Source organism: Nematostella vectensis, chromosome 3 (assembly GCF_932526225.1).
Source record: "Nematostella vectensis chromosome 3, jaNemVect1.1, whole genome shotgun sequence".
Lineage (NCBI taxonomy): Eukaryota > Metazoa > Cnidaria > Anthozoa > Actiniaria > Edwardsiidae > Nematostella > Nematostella vectensis.
In genome coordinates this window covers 16,886,627-16,912,740 of record NC_064036.1, presented here as the reverse complement: position 1 = coordinate 16,912,740, position 26,114 = coordinate 16,886,627, and the positions used below count along the sequence as shown (strand labels likewise).

Here is a 26,114-nt window from a genome sequence, read left to right as displayed (position 1 = left end):
TGAATGTATTCAGATGTTTCTTATAATTTTTATTCTACTTTGCAAAAGTTAATATTGTTATTGCGTGTTTCGGCATTTTGCTATTAGCCGGATATACCATGGCGAACCCAAGTAATCATGGGGCTGTAAGACCTGCACAAAAAAAAAAGAATAAAAACGAAAGAAGCAACAACAATGATGTTGTTCACATAACAGTTGCTGGAAGAATAATGCACGTTTACGCATGAAGGGTCAATGCTAATAACACAAGATACAAGAACGTCTCATTTGGTTGGTTCTCCCATCCGACTGGTTTTCTCAGATTTTGCGTTGGATAGTATTTCACACAGTTTTCTCCCCCAGAGCCTCGCAATAAATAAGGTGAACTTACACAATTGGATACGGTTGTCACAGAAGCATGCCGCCACGTTTCTTACTCATTGCCTCTGATTATTAAAGCGTTTATTGAAGTGAGACGTCAAGCATATACGGCGAGGAGCGGGATCTTGGTTATCAAGGATGGGTTTGAAATTCACATTTGTCATCCTGATTGCGTCGTCACTGACACTGTGTAAGTAACATATTTTCATCCTAACGTAAGGTCAAGTTGAAACCCACTTAAATGCTTAGGATTTGTAAGCTTGCCTATATGCATTGTTAGTTTGTTTCGAATTCTTGAACAGGAAAAGGCGTACATAGATAATCATTACTCATATAACTGCAAATCAGAGAACGCCGAACTTCATGCCATCTTCAAAGTTCATCGATATGAAGAGATAAAGAGTGCTTTTTGGTTATTTTTGCCTTCATACCAAGCACAGAAGTTTGTTTTGTCATTATTGTTTAGCCATAAATTTCGTCGACGCATTATGTTTATTAACTTATATATTCATAGTTTTTGTAATGGAACATAATGTATACAATTTTTTTAAGATTGTCTAATTTTTAGCTGAGGCTGACCCGTTTTCATTTTCAGACAGTACAGTGTAAACAGAAGATGATAGAAATAATAATACATTTAAAAAACATTGCAGGTCGCTATTATTTGATTCTACGTTCCCGAACACTTTAATAAAACTTATTTTAAAGCTATCTGAGCCTCTTAGAATTTTATTGATAAAAAAAGGGCAAAAAAAGAGTATGTATTATTCATAATCACCATCTTTAGATCTGTTTACCGATATTTCGAAACAATTTTGATATTCCGGTTTTTAGTTTTCAGGAAAGAATGGAAGGAACAATGGAAACAGTTGAATTATTCGGCGATTCTACTTTGCAATTGAAATACCAAAGTGCTGCATCAAAATTGAGTGTGCGTTTAGCTTTCTTTTCGAGATTTCGCTTTCCATTCAAAGGGGAAGATGGACGAAGGTACCTTTGTTGTATTGCGTCTCATCAAAATGGATTACTTTCTTTGTTTGTTTGTTTGTTTTTTAGGTGTTTTTCTTCAAATCAGAGAAATTCGGTTTTGTTTTACATGACTCGGCGTTTTTTTTGTGGAAAATATTAGAAAAAAACGGTAGCCTTTCAGTTTGATTCCCAACCCCTATTCTATCTACTACTCCATTCCATCGCCATCCTCATTTCCATTTAAAGTATTTTCCATTTAAAGTCTTTTCCCTATCCGAGCTCTATCGGCCATCCATAGTTTCTATCCTGTCTTCACCATATCCATTCTGATCTTGTTCCCATACCCCATCCTTCTCAGTTTCGTTACCAATTCCTTAGTGGCAGGCACCAATCGCTTTAACTAAAAGTTAGTACACCTGCATATGTTCAATTCCAGACTTCAAACAACGAATAGATCAGCAGTTCAAGGAAACGACTTCAGCTACACAAACCCCACAACTGTATCCTTCGGTATATTGGTCAATGAGGCTACCACTACTGTCTCTATAACTAATGACGTTATTTATGAAGACTCGGAAGAGTTCTACATAAACATCACTGGTGGAGCCGCCCCCAAGGCACTTTGTTACACCAACCAGTTCGCCGTCATCACTATAACGGACGACGATCAAGGTAGATCGTGAGGATATTATCACAGATTATCAACAAGTTCGTAGGCAATTGGTGGGGAGGGATGGGTTTGCCTTGCCTCTACTAGTTGTACATATCCTGAGGATACTATCACTGCTAGTCTACAGAAACTTAGGTATTAAATGGTTGTCTTAAGTGCTTGACATTTTCGCCCAAGTATGTTACATATGTTTTCGCCACCACACGTTGCTTTATTAAAACAAAAAGGTGTAGTAGCGTTGAAGCTGCCCTGCTTCCCCTTCTCTCTCTACGGACTAGAATTTTAGAGAAAATATATAGGAGCTCGCGTGTAGCCGCTGCACTAGCTCTCAGCAGCCGCTGCGCCAGATCCTGAATACGTACTACAGGATAGCATTTATTTTCACGATAACTATTCCTCCCAAGTGAAGATTCGTGATGGGTCACAGAACTGTCTGGCGCGACGAAATTACTAGAAATGTAGGGGATCGTATTATTTAAGCAATGGCTCATTTTATCTCAAATGAAAAAAGCTAAATGATGTTCAGTAAATTCGCCATCGTCACATGGTAATCTCTTTTTGCAGCTAAAATTGGTTTCCATGGCGATGCAGTGAGACACGTTAAAGAGGGTGTAGGAAGTGTTAACGTCACGGTTGAGAACACGGGATCCACCGCACAGTCCCACACCATGGGGTAAGTCAGAAATCCTCCGCCTGTCAATCAATGTAACATCCTTTGAACAAAGATTGTATCAGTTATCTGATTTGTATTGTATTTCAATCAACGCAATAACGGTCATTCTCAATAGAGGTCACACAAAAAGGCAGTTGTTTGAAAACGTGATTTCTTTCGAGTTTCTCCATAGCTCTAAGTTTTCGACTAAGAGCTACTGTCAGTTTGCTGCCTGGTTTTCTAAGTACTATTTAATCTTTATAAAGCGGTTTCTTTTCAATGGTGTTTTGTTTAAGTGCTTTTGGACAATTGACGTCAGACAAAATATGTGCAAATGAATCAAGTCGATTGTTCCATCTTCATTTGAATGCATTTGCATTGAATATGGCTCATCGATAATACGACGTTTGAACTTAGCCTCCGCCCAGAGACTCATGGGAACCACTCACTGTCAAAGTTCCGTCCTCAGGATTTTAAGGTCTCGTGTAGTTTCTGTGGTGTTTTCGATATGTGTCTGGGCCGTAGTAAGGGTTGTCCCCCAACTTTAATGTTGTTTCTTTGCCGTTCTCCACCAATATTTCAAGCCCTGCTAAGGCTCCGTGTGCCAAGGGGTCTTTTATTTATATGATCTTAGTTGCTAACACACGCTGCTAAATATTTGTGAACAGTGTTCAAGCGGTCAGCGGAACAGCTTTATCCGGTGTGGATTTTGAACCCTTACAAACCACCATCACCATCCCCCCCTCAGTCTCCACTTATAACGTCACAGTCTACATAACAGATGACTTTGTCGTTGAGCCTAACAAGACGTTCTACCTAACCTTGAACATCACTGACCCGGCGGTTTCCAAGGGAACTACTAACATCACCTTTCACATACTTAATGACGACACCAGAGGTGTGAGATAATTAATGAATTTCGTATGTAACTATTGTTAGGGATTTTTATGAAGGGCGCTGGTTTCATATCAAAGTCTTAATAGAGTCTTTTACACCGGCCCTTTTCTCATTTCTATAGTCTAGATTTATTTATATGATTCATTCTTTTTTATGAATGAATGCTTTACAGCGCAATATCAGAATAATATCGATTTTTTTTTTTTTTTTTTTTTTTTTTTTTTTTTTTTTTTTTAAAGAAGGATGTGATTAGCCTGTGAGTCTTCTTTTGGTTAAAATATCATGAAAGACGATAATGTGGTATCCTTTTGTTCCAGCGGTGATGGGTTTCCAAGGCGACGTTGTTAGGTTCTTGAACGAGAGCGTTGGGAGTATAAACGTGACGATCGAAAACACTGGTTCCACGAAGCTACCAATCAATGTGAGGTATGCTACAAAAAAACATTGGCGATCAAAGACATAAAATTTGACATTTTAACGTTAAAGTAAAGGACCCGTCCCCTTGTGAAGATAAATGAATGTGCAAAAAATATTAAAAACGATATTCTAAAAACAATTGCTGAGAACAGCGCTTTTAAAAAATTCCGCAATCCCGAGGAAAAAGAGGATCCAAAATGTAGACAAGCAATTTTTTCGATGTTCCAATTTTCTTTTTGTTATGTTTTTTTCATTGATTGATGTTGCCATGGCGATAGCGTGCTCGTCCAGAGAGCGTGCCAAACATGCCAGGCTCGATTGTTGAAAGCATAGTTAGTGTGTTGAAAGTAAACGCTCGGTGTTGTGTTGAAAGAAGAGCTCAGAATTGTGTCTTCAGGAGTTGACACTTTTCCTTTTTTTTTCTTTACCCATTACCAAAGTTTTCTCGGATTTTTGGAAAATTTTAACTTTACAATACACGAATTAACACTCATAATATATAACACGAAAATTACAATCCCCAGTATTTAGAAAATAGACTCAACTCACTACCGACTCATACGCCGCGATTCTGCGCAGTTTAAGTCCTGTACCGTATATAGTTATTTGGATTGGGTACAGGGATGGTTCCACGTCTGAAATCATTCACAGCGCAAAGCACGGCTGCGCAAGTCGTACTGCACGGCAAAAACACGACACCGATTCAGACGTCAAACTTTTGTTGTGCCGAAAAAAAAAACGGGACAAGAACCCCTAGATCCGCCTTGAATAAACATTTACCAAAGTATTTACATACTTTTATTCGCAGTGTTCAAGCAGTTAGCGGAACAGCTGTATCCGGGGTGGACTTTGAACCCTTACAAACCACCATCAACATCCCCCCCTCAGTCTCCACTTATAACGTCACAGTCTACATAACAGATGACTTTGTCGTTGAGCCTAACAAGACGTTCTACCTAACCTTGAACATCACTGACCCGGCGGTTTCCAAGGGAACTACTAACATCACCTTTCACATACTTAATGACGACACCAGAGGTGTGAGTTAATGAATTTCGTATGTAATTATTGTTAGGGATTTTTATGAAGGGCGCTGGTTTCATATCAAAGTCTTTATAGAGTCTTTTACACCGGCCCTTTTCTCATCCTAGCACAATCCGTGAATGGAAAAAATTGTTTATTTTCCATTGGTTACTTTTATTAAATTTGGCAAATGAAGGATAAATCTTTGCTTGTAGGTATTTCTATAGTCTAGATTCATTTATATGATTCATCCTTTTTTATGAATGAATGCTTTACAGCGCAATATCAGAATAATATCGAGTTGTTTTTTTGTTTTGTTTGTTTTTTGTTTTTGTTTTTTTTTTTACTTTAAAAAAGACTGTGATTAGCCTGTGAGTCTTCTTTTGGTTAAAATATCATAAAAGACGATAATGTGGTATCCTTTTGTTCCAGCGGTGATAGGTTTCCAAGGCGACGTTGTTAGATTCTTGAACGAGAGCGTTGGGAGTATAAACGTGACGATCGAAAACACTGGTTCCACGAAGCTACCAATCAATGTGAGGTATGCAACAAAAAAACATTGGCGATCAAAGACATAAAATTTGAAATTTTAACGTTAAAGAAAAGGACCCATCACCTTGTAAAGATAAATGAATGTGCAAAAAATATTAAAAACGATATTCTAAAAACAATTGCTGACAGCAGCGCTTTTAAAAAATTCAGCAATCCCGAGGAAAAAGAGGATCCAAAATGTAGACAAGCAATTTTTTCGATGTTCCAATTTTCTTTTTGTTATGTATTGTTCATTGATTGATGTTGCCATGGAGAGAGCGTGCTCGTCCGGAGAGCGTGCCAAACATGCCAGGCTCGATTATTGAAAGCATAGTTAGTATGTTGAAAGTAAACACTCGGTGTTGTGTTGAAAGAAGAGCTCAGAATTGTGTCTTCAGGAGTTGACACTTTTCCTTTTTTTTCTTTCTTTACCCATTACCGAAGTTTTCTCGGATTTTTGGAAAATTTTAACTTTACAATACACGAATTAACACTCATAATATATAACACGAAAATTACAATCCCCAGTATTTAGAAAATAGACTCAACTCACTACCGACTCATACGCCGCGATTCTGCGCAGTTTAAGTCCTGTACCGTATATAGTTATTTGGATTGGGTACAGGGATGGTTCTACGTCTGAAATCATTCACAGCGCAAAGCACGGCTGCGCATGTCGTACTGCACGGCAAAAACACGACACCGATTCAGACGTCAAACTTTTGTTGTGCCGAAAAAAAAAAACGGGACAAGAACCCCTAGATCCGCCTTGAATAAACATTTACCAAAGTATTTACATACTTTTATTCGCAGTGTTCAAGCAGTTAGCGGAACAGCTGTATCCGGGGTGGACTTTGAACCCTTACAAACCACCATCAACATCCCCCCCTCAGTCTCCACTTATAACGTCACAGTCTACATAACAGATGACTTTGTCGTTGAGCCTAACAAGACGTTCTACCTAACCTTGAACATCACTGGCCCGGCGGTTTCCAAGGGAACTACTAACATCACCTTTCACATACTTAATGACGACACCAGAGGTGTGAGTTAATGAATTTCGTATGTAACTATTGTTAGGGATTTTTATGAAGGGCGCTGGTTTCATATCAAAGTCTTAATAGAGTCTTTTACACCGGCCCTTTTCTCATCCTAGCACAATCCGTGATTGGAAAAAATTGTTTATTTTCCATTGGTTACTTTTATTAAATTTGGCAAATGAAGGATAAATCTTTGCTTGTAGGTATTTCTATAGTCTAGATTCATTTATATGATTCATCTTTTTTTATGAATGAATGCTTTACAGCGCAATATCAGAATAATATCGAGTTGTTTTTTTGTTTTGTTTGTTTTTTGTTTTTGTTTTTGTTTTACTTTAAAAAAGACTGTGATTAGCCTGTGAGTCTTCTTTTGGTTAAAATATCATGAAAGACGATAATGTGGTATCCTTTTGTTCCAGCGGTGATAGGTTTCCAAGGCGACGTTGTTAGGTTCTTGAACGAGAGCGTTGGGAGTATAAACGTGACGATCGAAAACACTGGTTCCACGAAGCTACCAATCAATGTGAGGTATGCTACAAAAAAACATTGGCGATCAAAGACATAAAATTTGAAATTTTAACGTTAAAGAAAAGGACCCATCACCTTGTAAAGATAAATGAATGTGCAAAAAATATTAAAAACGATATTCTAAACACAATTGCTGACAGCAGCGCTTTTAAAAAAATTCAGCAATCCCGAGGAAAAAGAGGATCCAAAATGTAGACAAGCAATTTTTTCGATGTTCCAATTTTCGTTTTGTTATGTTTTTTTCATTGATTGATGTTGCCATGGCGATAGCGTGCTCGTCCAGAGAGCGTGCCAAACATGCCAGGCTCGATTGTTGAAAGCATAGTTAGTGTGTTGAAATTAAACGCTCGGTGTTGTGTTGAAAGAAGAGCTCAGAATTGTGTCTTCAGGAGTTGACACTTTTCCTTTTTTTTTCTTTACCCATTACCAAAGTTTTCTCGGATTTTTGGAAAATTTTAACTTTACAATACACGAATTAACACTCATAATATATAACACGAAAATTACAATCCCCAGTATTTAGAAAATAGACTCAACTCACTACCGACTCATACGCCGCGATTCTGCGCAGTTTAAGTCCTGTACCGTATATAGTTATTTGGATTGGGTACAGGGATGGTTCCACGTCTGAAATCATTCACAGCGCAAAGCACGGCTGCGCAAGTCGTACTGCACGGCAAAAACACGACACCGATTCAGACGTCAAACTTTTGTTGTGCCGAAAAAAAAAAACGGGACAAGAACCCCTAGATCCGCCTTGAATAAACATTTACCAAAGTATTTACATACTTTTATTCGCAGTGTTCAAGCAGTTAGCGGAACAGCTGTATCCGGGGTGGACTTTGAACCCTTACAAACCACCATCAACATCCCCCCCTCAGTCTCCACTTATAACGTCACAGTCTACATAACAGATGACTTTGTCGTTGAGCCTAACAAGACGTTCTACCTAACCTTGAACATCACTGGCCCGGCGGTTTCCAAGGGAACTACTAACATCACCTTTCACATACTTAATGACGACACCAGAGGTGTGAGTTAATGAATTTCGTATGTAACTATTGTTAGGGATTTTTATGAAGGGCGCTGGTTTCATATCAAAGTCTTAATAGAGTCTTTTACACCGGCCCTTTTCTCATCCTAGCACAATCCGTGATTGGAAAAAATTGTTTATTTTCCATTGGTTACTTTTATTAAATTTGGCAAATGAAGGATAAATCTTTGCTTGTAGGTATTTCTATAGTCTAGATTCATTTATATGATTCATCTTTTTTTATGAATGAATGCTTTACAGCGCAATATCAGAATAATATCGAGTTGTTTTTTTGTTTTGTTTGTTTTTTGTTTTTGTTTTTGTTTTACTTTAAAAAAGACTGTGATTAGCCTGTGAGTCTTCTTTTGGTTAAAATATCATGAAAGACGATAATGTGGTATCCTTTTGTTCCAGCGGTGATAGGTTTCCAAGGCGACGTTGTTAGGTTCTTGAACGAGAGCGTTGGGAGTATAAACGTGACGATCGAAAACACTGGTTCCACGAAGCTACCAATCAATGTGAGGTATGCTACAAAAAAACATTGGCGATCAAAGACATAAAATTTGAAATTTTAACGTTAAAGAAAAGGACCCATCACCTTGTAAAGATAAATGAATGTGCAAAAAATATTAAAAACGATATTCTAAACACAATTGCTGACAGCAGCGCTTTTAAAAAAATTCAGCAATCCCGAGGAAAAAGAGGATCCAAAATGTAGACAAGCAATTTTTTCGATGTTCCAATTTTCGTTTTGTTATGTTTTTTTCATTGATTGATGTTGCCATGGCGATAGCGTGCTCGTCCAGAGAGCGTGCCAAACATGCCAGGCTCGATTGTTGAAAGCATAGTTAGTGTGTTGAAATTAAACGCTCGGTGTTGTGTTGAAAGAAGAGCTCAGAATTGTGTCTTCAGGAGTTGACACTTTTCCTTTTTTTTTCTTTACCCATTACCAAAGTTTTCTCGGATTTTTGGAAAATTTTAACTTTACAATACACGAATTAACACTCATAATATATAACACGAAAATTACAATCCCCAGTATTTAGAAAATAGACTCAACTCACTACCGACTCATACGCCGCGATTCTGCGCAGTTTAAGTCCTGTACCGTATATAGTTATTTGGATTGGGTACAGGGATGGTTCTACGTCTGAAATCATTCACAGCGCAAAGCACGGCTGCGCATGTCGTACTGCACGGCAAGAACACGACACCGATTCAGACGTCAAACTTTTGTTGTGCCGAAAAAAAAAACGGGACAAGAACCCCTAGATCCGCCTTGAATAAACATTTAACAAAGTATTTACATACTTTTATTCGCAGTGTTCAAGCAGTTAGCGGAACAGCTGTATCCGGGGTGGACTTTGAACCCTTACAAACCACCATCAACATCCCCCCCTCAGTCTCCACTTATAACGTCACAGTCTACATAACAGATGACTTTGTCGTTGAGCCTAACAAGACGTTCTACCTAACCTTGAACATCACTGGCCCGGCGGTTTCCAAGGGAACTACTAACATCACCTTTCACATACTTAATGACGACACCAGAGGTGTGAGTTAATGAATTTCGTATGTAACTATTGTTAGGGATTTTTATGAAGGGCGCTGGTTTCATATCAAAGTCTTAATAGAGTCTTTTACACCGGCCCTTTTCTCATCCTAGCACAATCCGTGATTGGAAAAAATTGTTTATTTTCCATTGGTTACTTTTATTAAATTTGGCAAATGAAGGATAAATCTTTGCTTGTAGGTATTTCTATAGTCTAGATTCATTTATATGATTCATCTTTTTTTATGAATGAATGCTTTACAGCGCAATATCAGAATAATATCGAGTTGTTTTTTTGTTTTGTTTGTTTTTTGTTTTTGTTTTTGTTTTACTTTAAAAAAGACTGTGATTAGCCTGTGAGTCTTCTTTTGGTTAAAATATCATGAAAGACGATAATGTGGTATCCTTTTGTTCCAGCGGTGATAGGTTTCCAAAGCGACGTTGTTAGGTTCTTGAACGAGAGCGTTGGGAGTATAAACGTGACGATCGAAAACACTGGTTCCACGAAGCTACCAATCAATGTGAGGTATGCTACAAAAAAACATTGGCGATCAAAGACATAAAATTTGAAATTTTAACGTTAAAGAAAAGGACCCATCACCTTGTAAAGATAAATGAATGTGCAAAAAATATTAAAAACGATATTCTAAACACAATTGCTGACAGCAGCGCTTTTAAAAAAATTCAGCAATCCCGAGGAAAAAGAGGATCCAAAATGTAGACAAGCAATTTTTTCGATGTTCCAATTTTCGTTTTGTTATGTTTTTTTCATTGATTGATGTTGCCATGGCGATAGCGTGCTCGTCCAGAGAGCGTGCCAAACATGCCAGGCTCGATTGTTGAAAGCATAGTTAGTGTGTTGAAATTAAACGCTCGGTGTTGTGTTGAAAGAAGAGCTCAGAATTGTGTCTTCAGGAGTTGACACTTTTCCTTTTTTTTTCTTTACCCATTACCAAAGTTTTCTCGGATTTTTGGAAAATTTTAACTTTACAATACACGAATTAACACTCATAATATATAACACGAAAATTACAATCCCCAGTATTTAGAAAATAGACTCAACTCACTACCGACTCATACGCCGCGATTCTGCGCAGTTTAAGTCCTGTACCGTATATAGTTATTTGGATTGGGTACAGGGATGGTTCTACGTCTGAAATCATTCACAGCACGGCTGCGCAAGTCGTACTGCACGGCACAAACACGAAACCGATTCAGACGTCAAGCTTTTGTTGTGCCGAAAAAAAAAACAGGACAAGAACCCCTAGATCCGCCTTGAATTAACATTTACCAAAGTATTTACCTACTTTTATTCGCAGTGTTCAAGCAGTAAGCGGAACAGCTGTATCAGGGGTGGACTTTCAACCGCTGCAAACCACCATCAACATCCCTCCGTCAATTTCCACTTTCGACGTCATGGTGCACATTATAGACGACTCGCGCCTTGAGGAAAACAAGACTTTCTACCTGACTATAAGTGTCACCGATCCGATTATTTCCCTGAAAAATGCTAACATCACCATCAACGTGCTTAACGACGACACACAGGGTAGGGTATAGTAGCGTGAAACCAGGGCTAATGTACAGTGTCGTAGAAAGGGGTGGGGCACATGGGGCGGGTGTGTATCACCGCTTAATGTAATAACTGCCACTTAATGTAATACTAACGTTAATGTTATACTAACGCCTGTGAGTTATTATTACATTAAGCGGCGAATTTAATTAAATTAAGCGTTTGTATTCAATTAGTTAGTTATCACAGTTATTACATTAAGCGGTAATACAGGGTGCAACCCATCCCAATAACTTTGAAGCCATATAATTTCCGCCTTTGCCGATACGAGTTCTCGGCAATCTCTTTTGATGTGGCCAATCGATGACAGTGGTGGCATCTTGGACCTTTGTTTCTTCGACGATGCTCACCAGCCATTGCTCAAACTTCGCCGCCCGAACTGCTCGTGTAACGATCGCTCCGTGACTATCGCTATCTTTAGTAACTCTTTTTTCTATCTAAACAATCAATAAGCCTTTTGCAGGCGTTCCTTGTACACCACAGGACTACCGCAAAACCAAAATTCTTGCAAATGCTTGCAGATATTGACCAATCAAGTTTGACCATTTTCGCGTAGAACGTGTTCCAAATTAATTTGTGGTTTTCCAAAAGCCCAGAAAATATGAAAAATCAGGGTTGTCTGTAGGGTTTTACTCGAAAAAAAAAACTAGTTCGAGTAGAGTCAAGTTTTTCAACGGTGTGAAGAAGAGGCTCTGTCCAATCCCTACTTGTTGCAACGGCAATTTCTAAACCCTCAGAAAGAATAAGTGTTTTATCGCTGATCTGAAAGGGAGGACAAAAAAACAACAGAGCCCGAATTTCTGAGTCTTTTATAACTACCCTGAAAATAGTCTGAATTTCGGAGTCTTTTATGGATCCCCAAAAAAGAGTCCGAATTTCGGAGTCTTTAATGGATACCCAAAAAAAGGGTCTGAATTTCGGAGTCTTTTATGGATCTCCAAAAAAGAGTCCGAATTTCGGAGTCTTTAATGGATACCCCTAAAAAGAGTCCGGATTTCTGAGTCTTTAATGGATACCCCAAAGAGTCTGAATTTCGGAGTCTTTTATGGATTTCCAAAATAGAGTCCGAATTTAGGAGTCTTTAATGGATACCCCAAAAAGAGTCCGAATTTCGGAGTCTTTAATTGATACCCCAAAAAGGGCTAATATATTTTATATTATCGTTACAAGGGCAACGCCCTCATATCAATACTTCCAGTGTTATAGAATACACCAAAATCTGGAAATCGACTCTGCCAAATTTTCGTCTTTAATAAGACTTCTTCAGGGCAGACTGAAGAAGGTGAATCGTTACAAGCTTATTTACATCAGAATAGTGGCGCGAGACGCAAAAACATTACAACTGACAAAAACGCGCATTTTCTAGAATAGCGCGCGCTATGGATAAAAAGAATTTACACATCTCTACGTGGGTTCCTACTACAAAAAAAGTCATCACTATTAAGACCCCGCGGGTAGATAGACTTCAGCCGATAAGCCCACTGGCCTTCCCTTTCCCTAAGCTGAGCCTCAGAGTTACACTTATCTATAAGTTGTACCATAACATTATTAAGACCTAAAGACTATTAAGACCTATTATTAAGACATTTTCATTGCGATCATCATTTTTAAAAGTCATAATAATGTTATGGTACAACTTGTAGATAAGTGTAACTCTGAGGCTCAGCTTAGGGAAAGGGAAGGCCAGTGGGCTTATCGGCTGAAGTCTATCTACCCGCGGGGTCTTAATAGTGATGACTTTTTTTGTAGTAGGAACCCACGTAGAGATGTGTAAATTCTTTTTATCCATAGCGCGCGCTATTCTAAAAAAAAGAGGGGGTTTTGTCAGTTGTAATGTTTTTGCGTCTCGCGCCACTATTCTGATGTAAATAAGCTTGTAACGATTCACCTTCTTCAGTCTGCCCTGAAGAAGTCTTATTAAAGACGAAAATTTGGCAGAGTCGATTTCCAGGTTTTGGTGTATTTTATTCATTGTTCTGGTACGAGATCGCGGCAGTTTGGGCTTTTTGATTATATTCCAGTGTTATAGAGGTGCAATTACTATGATAAAAATGAATATAAAACTCACTAAATATGCTAATTAATGATTTCACTCTTGTATATGGATTAACATCTATGCCATGAACAGTTTTTGATCCTTATACAAGAGTAAAATCATTAACTAGCATATTTAGTGTGTTTTATATTTATTTTTATCGTAGTAATTGCATCTCTATAATACTTGAAGTATCGTTGTGAGGGCGTTGCCCTTGTAACGGTAATATGAAATATATTAGCCTTTATCTACATGAGAAAGTTTGGGCCCGTGAATTACCATTAAGTGCATGTTTCGTTCATTTTTGTGATAATCAATTCCACCCTATATATCTGGAAGTACTTGTTTTTGGGCGTGGCATCCTATCTAGAATTACTCATGGTGCAAAGATCTATCACCCTGCCAAATTTCATAACCCTTCTATTAATTTGAACAAGTCAGCATAAATTCTGCACCATTTTCCTGTACTACGACCTTCGTTGCGATGCTGACTTCAAAATTGTGCTGGGACAGACAGAAAGTTACATGAAATTTATATTTGAAATGAATCTGTCTCGCTAGTGTCACGCACCAACTTGAACCCTGCAAATGACATTTTTGGCAATGAAATGGCGGTAATATTACAGGTGGTGTAGAGGTGTTTTTTTTATTTTGTTTGTTTGTTTTTTTTCTGCGAAAATAAAATCACCAAAGTTAAATTTCAGTTGCTCTCTATCGATCTAATGCGTATCCTGTGTAAATTTTACTCGTCAAACCAGTTTTTTACCCGCTTAATCCAGGGTTAGTAAACCCAACTTTAACCCGTGATTAGGCGCTTATTTAGGGTTAAGTTAATCGGCCTTTCAGGAACCGGCCCCTGGTTGTCATCATACGATGGAGCCGCAAGGAATCGTGCCGTGAAATCTACTATCAAGATTCTGGAATCTAAGAAGTTCCTAGTTATCCATTAAATGGAATAGAAATATTTCTTTTCCGACACAAATGGCGGCTAAGTTGCATTTTGTGTTGTCTAGCTGACGTGGGGTTTAAAGGCTCAGTGCTGAGGTCTGTGCGAGAGGATGCCGGCCTAGTCAACATAACGGTGGAGAAACTCACGGCTTACGATACTCCCGTCACTGTACAGTAAGTACTAATGCCAATCACTATACAATTTACAACACAACTCACCAATCATCCATGGTCATTACCCATCATCGGAATCACTATCCATAGCCGTAGCAGGCCTCAAAAGATTGGGGGGAGGCACAATACAAAAACATTAAGACAACAATTGGGGGCACAGCCACGCCCCTACTGGTCATTTCCTTATTTTTTTTTTTCAAAATATTGGGGGACACGTGCCCCCAGTGCCCCACCCCTGCTACGTGCCCCCAGTGCCCCACCCCTGCTACGTGCCCCCAGTGCCCCACCCCTGCTACGGCCCTGTTATCTAAAATCATTACCACTGCCACCATCATCACCACCACGACCATACCATCATTATTTATCATCGTTAACATCATAATAATAATCACCATCATTACTGTTATCATAATCATCTCCATCAGCATTACTGTTATCGTAGCCATCTTCATCATCATCACTATCATTATAATTGTTTTGATTACCAACATCAATTTTGACACTTCTACTCGTTCTTATCCACAGAGTGAAGGCGTACAATGGTACAGCGTACCAAGGGATTGATTACATGTTCTCGAACGAAACGATCCGCCTTGGAGAAGGAGTGCGTAACTACACTTTCAGCGTGCAGATCTTTGACGATGAGATCCTAGAGAACGATAAAGATTTTTTCTTAGTGTTAAGCAGTAACGACCTAATTGCTAACCTTCGACAAACTTACATCAATCTAACCATAGTTAACGATGACAATGGTGAGTTTGCAATAGATCGCTCCGTCATTTATGCTAATCATGTCACGCTCATTAACGTCATGCAAAGCATGTCAAACTCAGTAACGTCATGTTAATCACGTCTTGCTTACTTACGTCATCCTAATCATGTCACGCTCATTAACGTCATGCTCATTGATTAGTATCACATTAATTTTAAATGTCATGCTCAACAAAACTTGCCCGCAATCGACAGTGCTGAATAACGTATGCGCATGCGCGTGTTCTGGCGAAAACAAACACAATCTCAGTGTTGAATCGTTCGAGTAAAGGTACTAAAGGCTGACTTCAGTCGCTGTTTTGACTTACTGTACAGCATTAAAACCGTAATGTACAAAAAAAAACTTTAATAAAAGCTTTCAGTTTTCTTAGCATTCGCCAAAATGTGACATTTCGCCGGTAAAAAGCCGCCATTTCAAAACAAAAAGGTTGTTTAACCGAACGGTACTGGAACTAGTCTTGCGTTTTTCATCACTGGCCCCTCAATCTGTACGATTTCAAACTGACTTATGTGTCACGCTCGAGTCATTGTATTGTATTTTCTAGCAACCATTGGGTTCACAAGTTCATCGGTCACTGTCGCTGAAAATGCTGGAAACCTTTCCCTCCCCCTGACAGTCAAGTCTGGAATCCTGGGAATCCCCATTGAGATAACGTAAGCTTTTAGGCGTACATAACGGCCACCTAACAATCTCCCGTTGCCTTCCTTTCCCTCCCCCTCATAGTCATATCTGGAATCCTGGGAATCCCCATTAAAATAACGTAAGCTTTTAGGCGTACATAACGGCCACCTAACAATCTCCCGTTGCCTTCCTTTCCCTCCCCCTCATAGTCACATCTGGAATCCTGGGAATCCCCATTGAGATAACGTAAGCTTTTAGGCGTACATAACGGCCACCTAACAATCTCCCGTTGCCTTCCTTTCCCTCCCCCTCATAGTCATATCTGGAATCCTGGGAATCCCCATTAAAATAACGTAAGCTTTTAGGCGTACATAACGGCCACCTAACAATCTCCCGTTGCCTTCCTTTCCCTCCCCCTCATAGTCACATCTGGAATCCTGGGAATCCCCATTAAGATAACGTAAGCTTTTAGGCGTACATAACGGCCACCTAACAATCCCCCGTTGCCTTCCTTTCCCTTCCCCTCATAGTCAGATCTGGAATCCTGGGGATAATTATGCAGTGCTAGATCAAGACAGTGTTAACCATGTACGAAAATGATCAAGTTGATTATGATGATGCGTCAATTCAGGTTCGCCATTACTAACATCAGTGCAAGCTCCAGCCGTGACCATCGCCTGCACTATTCATCCGTGACTTTTACTCAAGAAGAGCCTTCCCAGCATGCAACAGTCACCATCATCAATGACGCCACCCTTGAAAACACCGAATCGTTCAACATAACCGCCACGACTACCTCACCCCACGTGACACTGAACTACAGTAGCGTGACCGTCACGATAACAGACCACGGCGATAAAGGTACGCACAGCATTATCCGGTTATGGGGGTCCTGTGGAGTTTAAGCGGGAATCGAGGCTTTGGGTGGCAGACGTTTAAAGCCACTGTACCCCATTACCTGAAAAACGGCTCATTTGATTATTCAGCTGAGGTTACCTAGGTTACAAGCCTGTCACAAATTCGTACCTAGTACCCACGAGGCACAACCGAAATGGTTGCTGGGAGGGTCTTACTTTTGTATATTTTGAGCACTTGTTGCCCGAATAGAAATACGCACACCAGTATTGTCGGCGTCATAAGAATTGTGATGTATATGCGTTCCAATATTCAAAATGACAGTAGCAAGAGAAAATGATGAAAAAATAAAAAAAAATATTTATTTTTCTTACACGTTTAGTGACCTTTGGTTTCGTCAACAAAACCGTGAGTGTGACCGAGAGTGAGGGGAATATTACGCTGCTAGTGCGCAAGACCGGAAACACGTCAATACCATTGGACCTAGGGTATGAGAGAAATTAAAGTATACATCGAAATCACTATTTTGGTAGCATTGGCAAGGGGGGACACGGAATAAAAGGGCAAATCAGTCCAGGCGGGGAGGAGTAGGTATGAAGTTATAAAAATGACGACGCTTGGAATGGGCGGTCCTCAGGTTATCGTCACTTGAATAGACAGGCGTTATAGATGCACCAGCCTCCTGCTACACGTTTACAGACAAAGGTCCCTTTCTAGCACCCCCTCCCCCATCATACAAATATTATCCATGTACCTCCCTCTTCTACAATGCAAAAATCCAAGTACCTCCCTCTCCTCTATCATACAAATATCCAAATACCTCCCTTCTCTATAATACAAATATCCAAGTACCCCCCTCCTCTATCATACAAATATCCAAGTACCCTCTTCTATCATACAAATATCCAAGTACCTCCCTCTTCTATCATACAAATATCCAAGTACCCCCCTCCTCTATCATACAAATATCCAAGTACCTCCCTCCTTTATCATACAAATATCCAAGTACCTCCCTCTTCTATCATACAAATATCCAAGTACCCCCCTCCTCTATCATACAAATATCCAAGTACCTCCCTCCTTTATCATACAAATATCCAAGTACCTTCCTTGGCCAACTGGTCGGTTTGTCAGCCATTATGAGCCACTGCCTATAATTTTTAAATATGCTTCGATCTGATTTCGATCTATGACTGTGCCCTGAAGGTGAGAAGGTGATTCAACCCCCTAGGCCTGTCAATGCTTAACCTTAAAAGGTTTTGTCTCATTTTTCGAAGAAGTCTTTTTCTGTGTATCAGTATTTCAACAGTCAACCTGAATGCGTCTGCGCCGGGCGACTTCACGCATAAAGAAATCGCCGACACCTTTGCTGTAAATGAAGACTTGAAGAGCTACACATTTGCAATCCACGATGATCACGTGACCGAAGGCACTGAGTGTTTCATAGTGAGGCTGAACGTTTCTCGAGCGAATGTTCTGGTTGACCCGCGGGATGCTACTGTTTGTATCACAGACAATGATAGAGGTATATATTCTTGTTAGGTGAAAATTCAGTAGATCCAGAGGCTAGTTTCTCGAAACACCCGAGAGTTCTCGGGCCCGAAAACGATTTATTCCTTAAATTCGAAAAGCTTGCTACAGTTGCTAATTCCTATAAAATTTATGGTATCTAAACGTGTTGAAATATTGTCAAACATCGGATTTTACCACAAAGATTCATGTAAAGGATGATTCTCTTTATAGATTTACAGATTGTGATCTTCTCGGGCCCGAAAAACACATGTCTCAAATATTAAGACCAGCGGTCTGAGTTCGTCGAGATTTCTCGGAAAAATGAAGTTTGGGTGCCCTAGCTCAAAATTAAACTGGTAATAGGTATGGTTGACCATGGTATCCTGTGAAAGTTTGAAGCAATTTGGATAAATATTTTTGGCGATAGGAGCCGAAAAGTAATTTTTCGTCTCCCGCACCCGGATTTGATACAATTTCGTGTTTGTTAGAAAAAGACTAAAAACCGGTTCGCAACGCGTGATAAAACAACTGCGGCTTATATAAACCTAAAGAATGGATAATAAGGAACTCCCAGGCTGAAAGATAAGCTGTTCTGTCAGCACCTTATTATTTTACGCGATTTTATTTTATTTTATGTTTTTAGATGAATTTGAAAAGCCTTGAAATAATAGTGTAATATCGCCGATGAGATGTGGATTTGGCAAAAATGTTTGCATTCATCGAAAAGAGCATCATTTCTACTTTTGATATGTGAAATAAAATTTAGGGGCAAATAAAATCCGACTTTTTTACAAGCCTAAATATGACCCCCACTTGACCCTAATTATAAACAAATGCCGACACTCACTTTTTAATGCCTCGCTACCAAAAACTTATAAATAACAATTAAAACTCCCAAAAAAAAGGATGCAACATAATTCTTGAAAATACTGGTATTTGATCAAATATTCTTGTCTCTCTGATGTTTATATGCTTTTCAAAATTATATTTTCAAAACATTTTAAAGTACAATCCGCATGCATGATAATTATTATCGGCACTAAAAACTTCCGGGTCTTTATTCTTCCGCTTCATGAGCATCTCCAAACTTTTTCCCACGAAAGTTATTCTTAAATCGTCCTATATTTATTTCTATCCATCCTTCGTTCTATAAGCATTATAATATTTTCTTTAGTTCCCTACTTTCGTGGACTAGAAACGCGTACCATCTTCTGCTGTCGTGTGGATATGCAAATTCGAGGAGTTAATTTATTCAACAAGCGTTCATACAAAGAAATCAAGAAAAAATAACAGTTGAAGCTTTTCTACTATTGTTTATGATATAACCAACCAATTTCCATTTCCCAGGTAAATTGAGTTATAAAAAGAAAGTAAGAAAAAGTAACAGTTGATGCTTTTTACTATTGTTTTCAATACTACCAAAAAAATTCCATTCTTGTCAGGGAGCATATGTCCAAAAAAGCTTCCTAGGTAAATTTTGAGGTTACTTTTCTGTTTTCATTTTTTCGCGCGTTATCTTAGGGCCTAATCGCACTAGGAGGACAAAATTTGTCTGGCCGGGATAAACAGCCGTCAAAATTTTGTCCTGGCCAATCGATTGGCTTGTTAACCAGTAAAAAAATCGCTTTCACTATTCACTTTACCGGCATACTACAAGCAAGACAACGCAGGATTCTATCATTGCGCGTAAGGTGCAGTAAACGCTTATTGCAAGCAGGTAATTACTCTCTATAAGCGCTTCTTTACTTTGACAAAGTCTCAGGCAGGAGATCATAGGACCAGAGGACTGAGGAGGGGGGAAGGTGTGGCTTGCTCAACCATAGGTACCATTTGAAAAAAGAATAATATTTGAAAAGCCTTCAATAAAGGGGGGGGGGGGGGGCGTTTATCCGGTGTATTATAGCCACCATCTTGGATTTGAGCAAAAATGAAAAACGAGGGGAGTGGGAGGGGAAGAGGAGAGAGAGCCTTCAAGCCGCATCCTGACCAATCGATTTCAACGTTTCCGGGCTCGTTCAGTGACGGTGAATTCGATGACATCAAGCGTGCTGTCGAGCGCAGAGCGAACGCCGCTGAGCCAGAACCCGCAGTCAGCAACGAGGAAGAGCCTACCACAAAGCTATTCAGCTGTCCAGTGCGTGAAAGGCTATACACGCTTGGCTTGGTTAGACCGGCACACACTATACGGCAAATGCGAGTTTGCTAAAGAAGGGGAATGCATATCTTTGCCCTGGGGGGGACTCTCTAAAAATGTAGACGGGGGTAATCGTCATATCTTTTAGAGTATAAAATTTCTACCAACTGCCATCTTTTTGGGGTGTTGGAGGATTTTTCAGATTTTTCCATCTCTTAGGGTGTAAAATTCGACCAACTGCTATTCCTAAGTGGGTGTTAAACGTTTTTTTCCCATTCTGTTATCTCTTAGGGTATAAAATTCGATTAATTGCTATTCCTAAGGGGGTGTTTCCTTCGACCTCACCCAATTTTCCATCTCATAGAGGAAATTATTTCTGTTGACCACGCCTAAAGTGCCATCCCTAACGGGTTACAATCAATTTTGCCGGCGATCACCCCCGTCTGTTTTTATCGGAGTCCCCCTTCCCGGCAAGCTTGGCTACCACCAAAAAGTAGTCGGGGGCATATCAATATTTGGGTGACCTTCAAACCCGCTCGGTCAATCACTTGGAGGCCTGGGTCTAAGGACTTTATAGGATTAGTAAGGAAAAGATTTGACCAAGCGAGCAAGTTTTGGTAAATAATTTTTGCCGCGAGTCGCAAATTGACAGGAATGAGTATTTTTCACCATGTTTTCTGGAGATCAGGGAGCGCGAAAACTTTAGCTCTTCTAAATATGGGCATCTATGCCCATATAAGGCAATACATACGAAGGACACTATCCGTGGGGAATATGTTTGATATGGAGGAGGGGGGGGGCGTACCATTAATTGGGAATGAAGTGATAGAATCAACAAGCTGCATCTCTCTAAACAGGGGAACGCCGATAAAATCAATGAGTTCCTATTACCGGGCCATGTACAGGTGTATTTTTCCCGAAAATAGCACAGGGTGCGGAGGCAGTAGAGGCTGCGGAGGAGGCAGCCGCCTACTTCCGTACGAGAGCTGCCATCCTAGATGAATGCCAACTAAATCACCCAATAGAAGCGAACGGCATCGACTTGTGCCACTTGTACTCCAGGTCCAGGCTCAACTTTCTTTCAGTGGCCACCCTTCCCACTATCTGCAAAGAGCTGGAGCTTCAAATGTCCGGAGCAATCCGACGCAAAGCTTCTTTTGTAGCCACGCTCGTGGATGTTATTCAAAGATGTAGTTGCGCAAAATAAATCCACGATTTCTTGGGTCCCGATTATATTTTTTTTCATGGTTACATGAAATAGATTTCTGAGTCGGTAATCCTGTGTTCTGTTGTGAAAACCAGAGTAAGTTTTTACACTTCAATACTCTCTTTTACTAAAAAGGAGAACAGCTTACGGTGAGAGGCCTCAATATCGCAAATGTCTCAGCGTTCTTGCATAATTTGTATTTTTATTTGATCAAATTTGTAGTTGAACAAAGGCTTTGAAAATAAGCGAATTTTGACAATTTGATCAAGCTTTTTGTTTAATTACAATTTAAAACTGTACAAAATTCTGCCAGTATCGCTTGTTAATTAAATAAAAACATGCAAAACTCTCATTTTCTTCTTTTGGACGTTTTTCTTTTTAATAAGTAATTATCAGAAAAGTCTTATTGCAGTCATGGTGAGGTATTTTATGATTGTCGCTTTGTTTGTCACGCTTTAATTACGTATGCATGGCAGCAAACAAAATAGTATCACGCGAGCCTAAAAATCGCAATTTAATGCAATAAATGCTATGAAATTATTACCATTAAATTTTAGTATTGCCGACAGTATATTTCTTTTGATTTGAGCGCTCTTTCTTTTTTTTCTGGAGATTTGAAGGCGTTGTTTGAATGCGGAAAACCCGATACAGTAGTCGGCATTTGTTTATAATTAGGGTCAAGTGGGGGTCATATTTCGGCTTGTAAAAAAGTCGGATTTTATTTGCCCCTAAATTTTATTTCACATATCAAAAGTAGAAATGATGTTCTTTTCGATGAATGCAATCATTTTTGCCAAATCTACATCTCATCGGCGATATTACACGATCATTTCAAGGCTTTTCAAAGTCATCTAAAAACATAAAATAAAATAAAATCTCGTAAAATAATAAGGTGCTGACAGAACAGCTTATCTTTTAGCCTGGGAAATCCTTATTATCTATTCTTTAGGTTTATATAAGCTGCAAATGTTTTATCACGCGTTGCGAACCGGTTTTTAGTCTTTTTCTAACAACCACGAAATTGTCTCAAATCCGGGTGCGGGAGACGAAAAATTACTTTTCGGCTTCTATCGCCAAAAATATTTATCCAAATTGCTTCAAACTTTCACAGTATACTGAGGTCAACCATACCTATTACCAGTTTAGTTTTGAGCTAGGGCGCCCAAACATCATTTTTCCGAGAAATCTCGACGAACTCAGACCGCTGGTCTTAAGAAAGTTTTTGGGACCCCGCAGTCACCCGAGACTTTTCGGGTAACTTTCTGGCTTCAGCAAAACTTGGAAAATAGCCCTTTTGAGCGTAATCATTTGGAATATGAACCAAGAGGAAGTTAAAACTTTTCTAAATCATGAAAGCGGTTCTCAAAAAGAAAAACATGCGAAATTTCGGGCAAAAATGCAAAATAAAGTTTCCGGGCCCGAGATTTCTCGGGTGTTTTGAGAAACGGGCGCCAGGGGAGAAGTGCACATTTTGCTTATATATAGAGGCTCACAATTATATCCAACCTGTTAGTCTCTTAGTGGAGAGTGCGATGTATACAACGTAGAGTTTCGAGTCAACCGTTGACTTGAAGTGTTTTTTTTTTTTTTTTTACCAGTGAGCATTAGTTTTGTTTACTTGAACATCACTATCGAAGAGCAGAAAGGCAGAGTCACAGTTCCTATGAGAAAGACTGGACTGGCGGAGGTCCCTGTCTCAGTGAGGTACGACGATCATCATCATCAAAATCCTCATCGCCATCAGCATCATCATCAGCAACATCATCTTCACCATCATCATCATCATTCTTATCAACATAATTATCATCATCATCAACAACAACATTAACATCTTCTACGTCATCATTAGCACTACTTGTTGTATCATCGATTTATTGCTCAGTCTTCCGTACCAGGTTCATTCTAGCCTACTAGTAGGCGTTTGTTGGTGTTTCCACGACGAAAACCCCGCTTTCCCGTGGTTTGGGCGCCATCAAAGGCAAAGATGGGGGAGGGGGCTGGGGATGCCTTTTGCTCTCGCATCCAGCTCGCGCGCGGCCATAAACCCAAGATGGCGCCCAAAACACGGAAAAGCGGGGTTTCCGTCGCGGAAACACAACAAACGCCTGTATCGCAGGCTCGCAGGCCCAGGCGCAGTATCTAGTAGGCTAGGTTCATTCAGTATCCGTCTCTCTTCCCAGGGTACCTCAAAGTTATCTGTCCCTCGTCCCAGGCTCATTCACACTTATCTGTCTCTCCTCCCAGGTTCATTCACACTTATCTGTCTCCCGTCCCAGGATCACTCACACTTATCTGTCTCCCGTCCCAGGTTTATTCACACTCATCTGTCTCTCGTCCCAGGATCACTCACTCTTATCTATCTTTTGCCCAGTTTCATTTACACTTATGTGTCTGTAGTCTTAGGTCTATACACAGCTATCTGTCTTTCGTCCCAGGCTCATTAACACTTATCTGTCTTTCGTCCCAGGCTCAAAGAGGTTCAGAGCATGGTGTGGACAGCAATGATTAAGGCCGACATCCGGGATTTCAAAGATGACATTATCACGTTCGCCCCCGAGCAAACCGAAGTGTCTGCTAACATCACGATCGTGACCGACAGCATAGCGGAAAGTGACGAGCTCTTTTCGATTAGTTTCACCCCTGTAGACCCCACAAAGGCCGTGGTAAACACAACGCGGGATACCTGTGTCGTGCGAATAACCGATGAGTATGACAACGGTATGCAATAATTCCCTTTTTTAACGTCTTGTTGCAACCTCTGATAAGACAAACTTATCTATTTGTTATTCTAACTTATTCTTTAATTTTTTTAAGCTGTTATTTTTCCATTCTGTATTGTTTTCTTTTTTAACCAAAGGATATTTTTAGACTTTTTGAAAATATCTTATTGTTCTTGCAGAAGAAGCATTAAAGGCGAAACAGCAAAAGGAGAAAGGTAAGACTTTAGTTTGATGCTTGGATCTTTATCTTCAAAAAGTACCCAAAACGCACCATTGGTTCTTGGTAGGTCACATAGATTAAGGTGACCACTGTCGGGTTCACGCTACTAGTTAGATGAATACTGCGGTGTAGAGTCATATTATTATAAAAAATCTTTTTTATCCTCTTGTACGTTTCGATAGATGTCCTAAAGCAACATGTATGTTTTTTTTTTTGTTTTTTGTTTTTTCAGAAGAAAAGGAAACATCCAGGATTCTGCAGATTATACTGATTGTTTGCACAGTAGTGCTAGCTGTCACCTTAATCGCGATAATCATCGCAGCCGTTTGTCTTTGTAGATTAGGACGTACTAGTCGCCCATTGTAATCGAGTCACGTAAAGGCACCCGACAACACAGGCCCGTAGCCAGAGGGGTTCGGAGGGTTCGGACGAACCCCCCACACACACACACACACACACACCCCCCCCCCCCCCCCCCCCCAAATTCGGCTTGAAGGTCCGCTAAGATTTAACAAAAAAATATAACGTTTGGCTAGACATATCGTGCACATCAAGATGTCTTTAAATAGAATATAAAGATCTTTTTAAAATAATTATCTTTATATTACCATAAATGTGGACTTTAAAAGCACACTAGCATACACACATTGGCATCCACCCTATTAATACCATTTTAAATACAAGTGAAGTTATTTGAAGTATTGATTGCCTTATGTAATAAGGCGAGGAGAGGGGTATACCAGAAGTTTGGTCTGCTAATAAAAATGGAAAAACGAACCATCCCGCTTAAAATCCTGGCTACGGGCCTGCAACACGGTATTGTAAGGGACTCTGCATCATATAACAAGGGGGGGAGGGTGGATGAGGGATGAATTGGATGAATGGGGAGAGGACTTAAAATTGTCGTTGACAAAAAGGCGTCCACCAAATATTGTTTACAGCAACAAACCTGACACGCACTAGAGTTTAGTTTCATCTTGTTGGTACTTACGTATTGTTTATACTTACCTTGTTTGAAAACATAATTAGCTTTTTGAACTTTTCGTTTGTAACTCTTATTTTTGAGTATCTGGCTCTTATATTTATCACAACCTTTTTTTTTTTAGTAGTTTAGTTTCTCTTGCGTAAGACGTTTGACAATTTAGAATATGACTGTGTAAAAAGTATATGTGTGTGTCTTGATTACGCATTAACCCCCGGGACAAACCAATCAAAACATATGCTTACGAGATAGTGGTACAAGAACCCTATGAGTGCTAGTAGTCGCACACACGCAGATATACTTCGACTTTAAAAGAGTTTTTGCTCGTCATAATTTACCGTTACTGTCGAATCCGTTGTATCGCGACGCCGCATTTTCAAAACATCGATTTGTTTTTGTCCTTTCCTTTGGCCATCTCTCGCCTAGTGCAGTTGCCTGGCTTTGTGTCGCGTCACTGTCTAGTTTTCGACCAGAGGATAGCCAGGGAAGTGTACAAAGCGAGACTTTGATTGGCTCAGAATGATTTTAATGACGGAACAGAAAACCAAAACAAATCGTGTTTTGAAAACGCGGGTCGCGATACAACGGATTCGACGGGGGGGGACTGGGTAGTTTGAGTAAAACCCCCCTGGGGGCCGCGGCGGCCCCCTCCGACCCCCTCCCCCCCCCCCCCCCCCTCAACCCCATCT

The 26,114-nt window shown here is 39.8% G+C and overlaps 1 protein-coding gene across 1 annotated transcript; it reads left to right on the top strand.

The window, feature by feature from the left end:
- The first annotated feature begins 178 nt into the window (after window positions 1-178).
- LOC125556764 (adhesion G-protein coupled receptor V1-like) lies at window positions 179-25,133 on the top strand. The gene is made up of 25 exons (XM_048724472.1): window positions 179-360; window positions 439-550; window positions 1,766-2,001; window positions 2,564-2,672; window positions 3,320-3,549; window positions 3,866-3,974; window positions 4,774-5,003; window positions 5,421-5,529; window positions 6,333-6,562; window positions 6,979-7,087; window positions 7,889-8,118; window positions 8,535-8,643; window positions 9,444-9,673; window positions 10,090-10,198; window positions 10,992-11,221; window positions 14,294-14,402; window positions 14,928-15,154; window positions 15,719-15,827; window positions 16,427-16,656; window positions 17,033-17,138; window positions 17,949-18,175; window positions 23,102-23,207; window positions 23,971-24,221; window positions 24,403-24,438; window positions 24,676-25,133. Exons 4-25 carry the CDS (start codon window positions 2,668-2,670, stop codon window positions 24,807-24,809), a joined length of 3,465 nt encoding a protein of 1,154 aa, XP_048580429.1. The 5' UTR covers window positions 179-360; window positions 439-550; window positions 1,766-2,001; window positions 2,564-2,667; the 3' UTR covers window positions 24,810-25,133.
- Window positions 25,134-26,114: the final 981 nt, after the last annotated feature.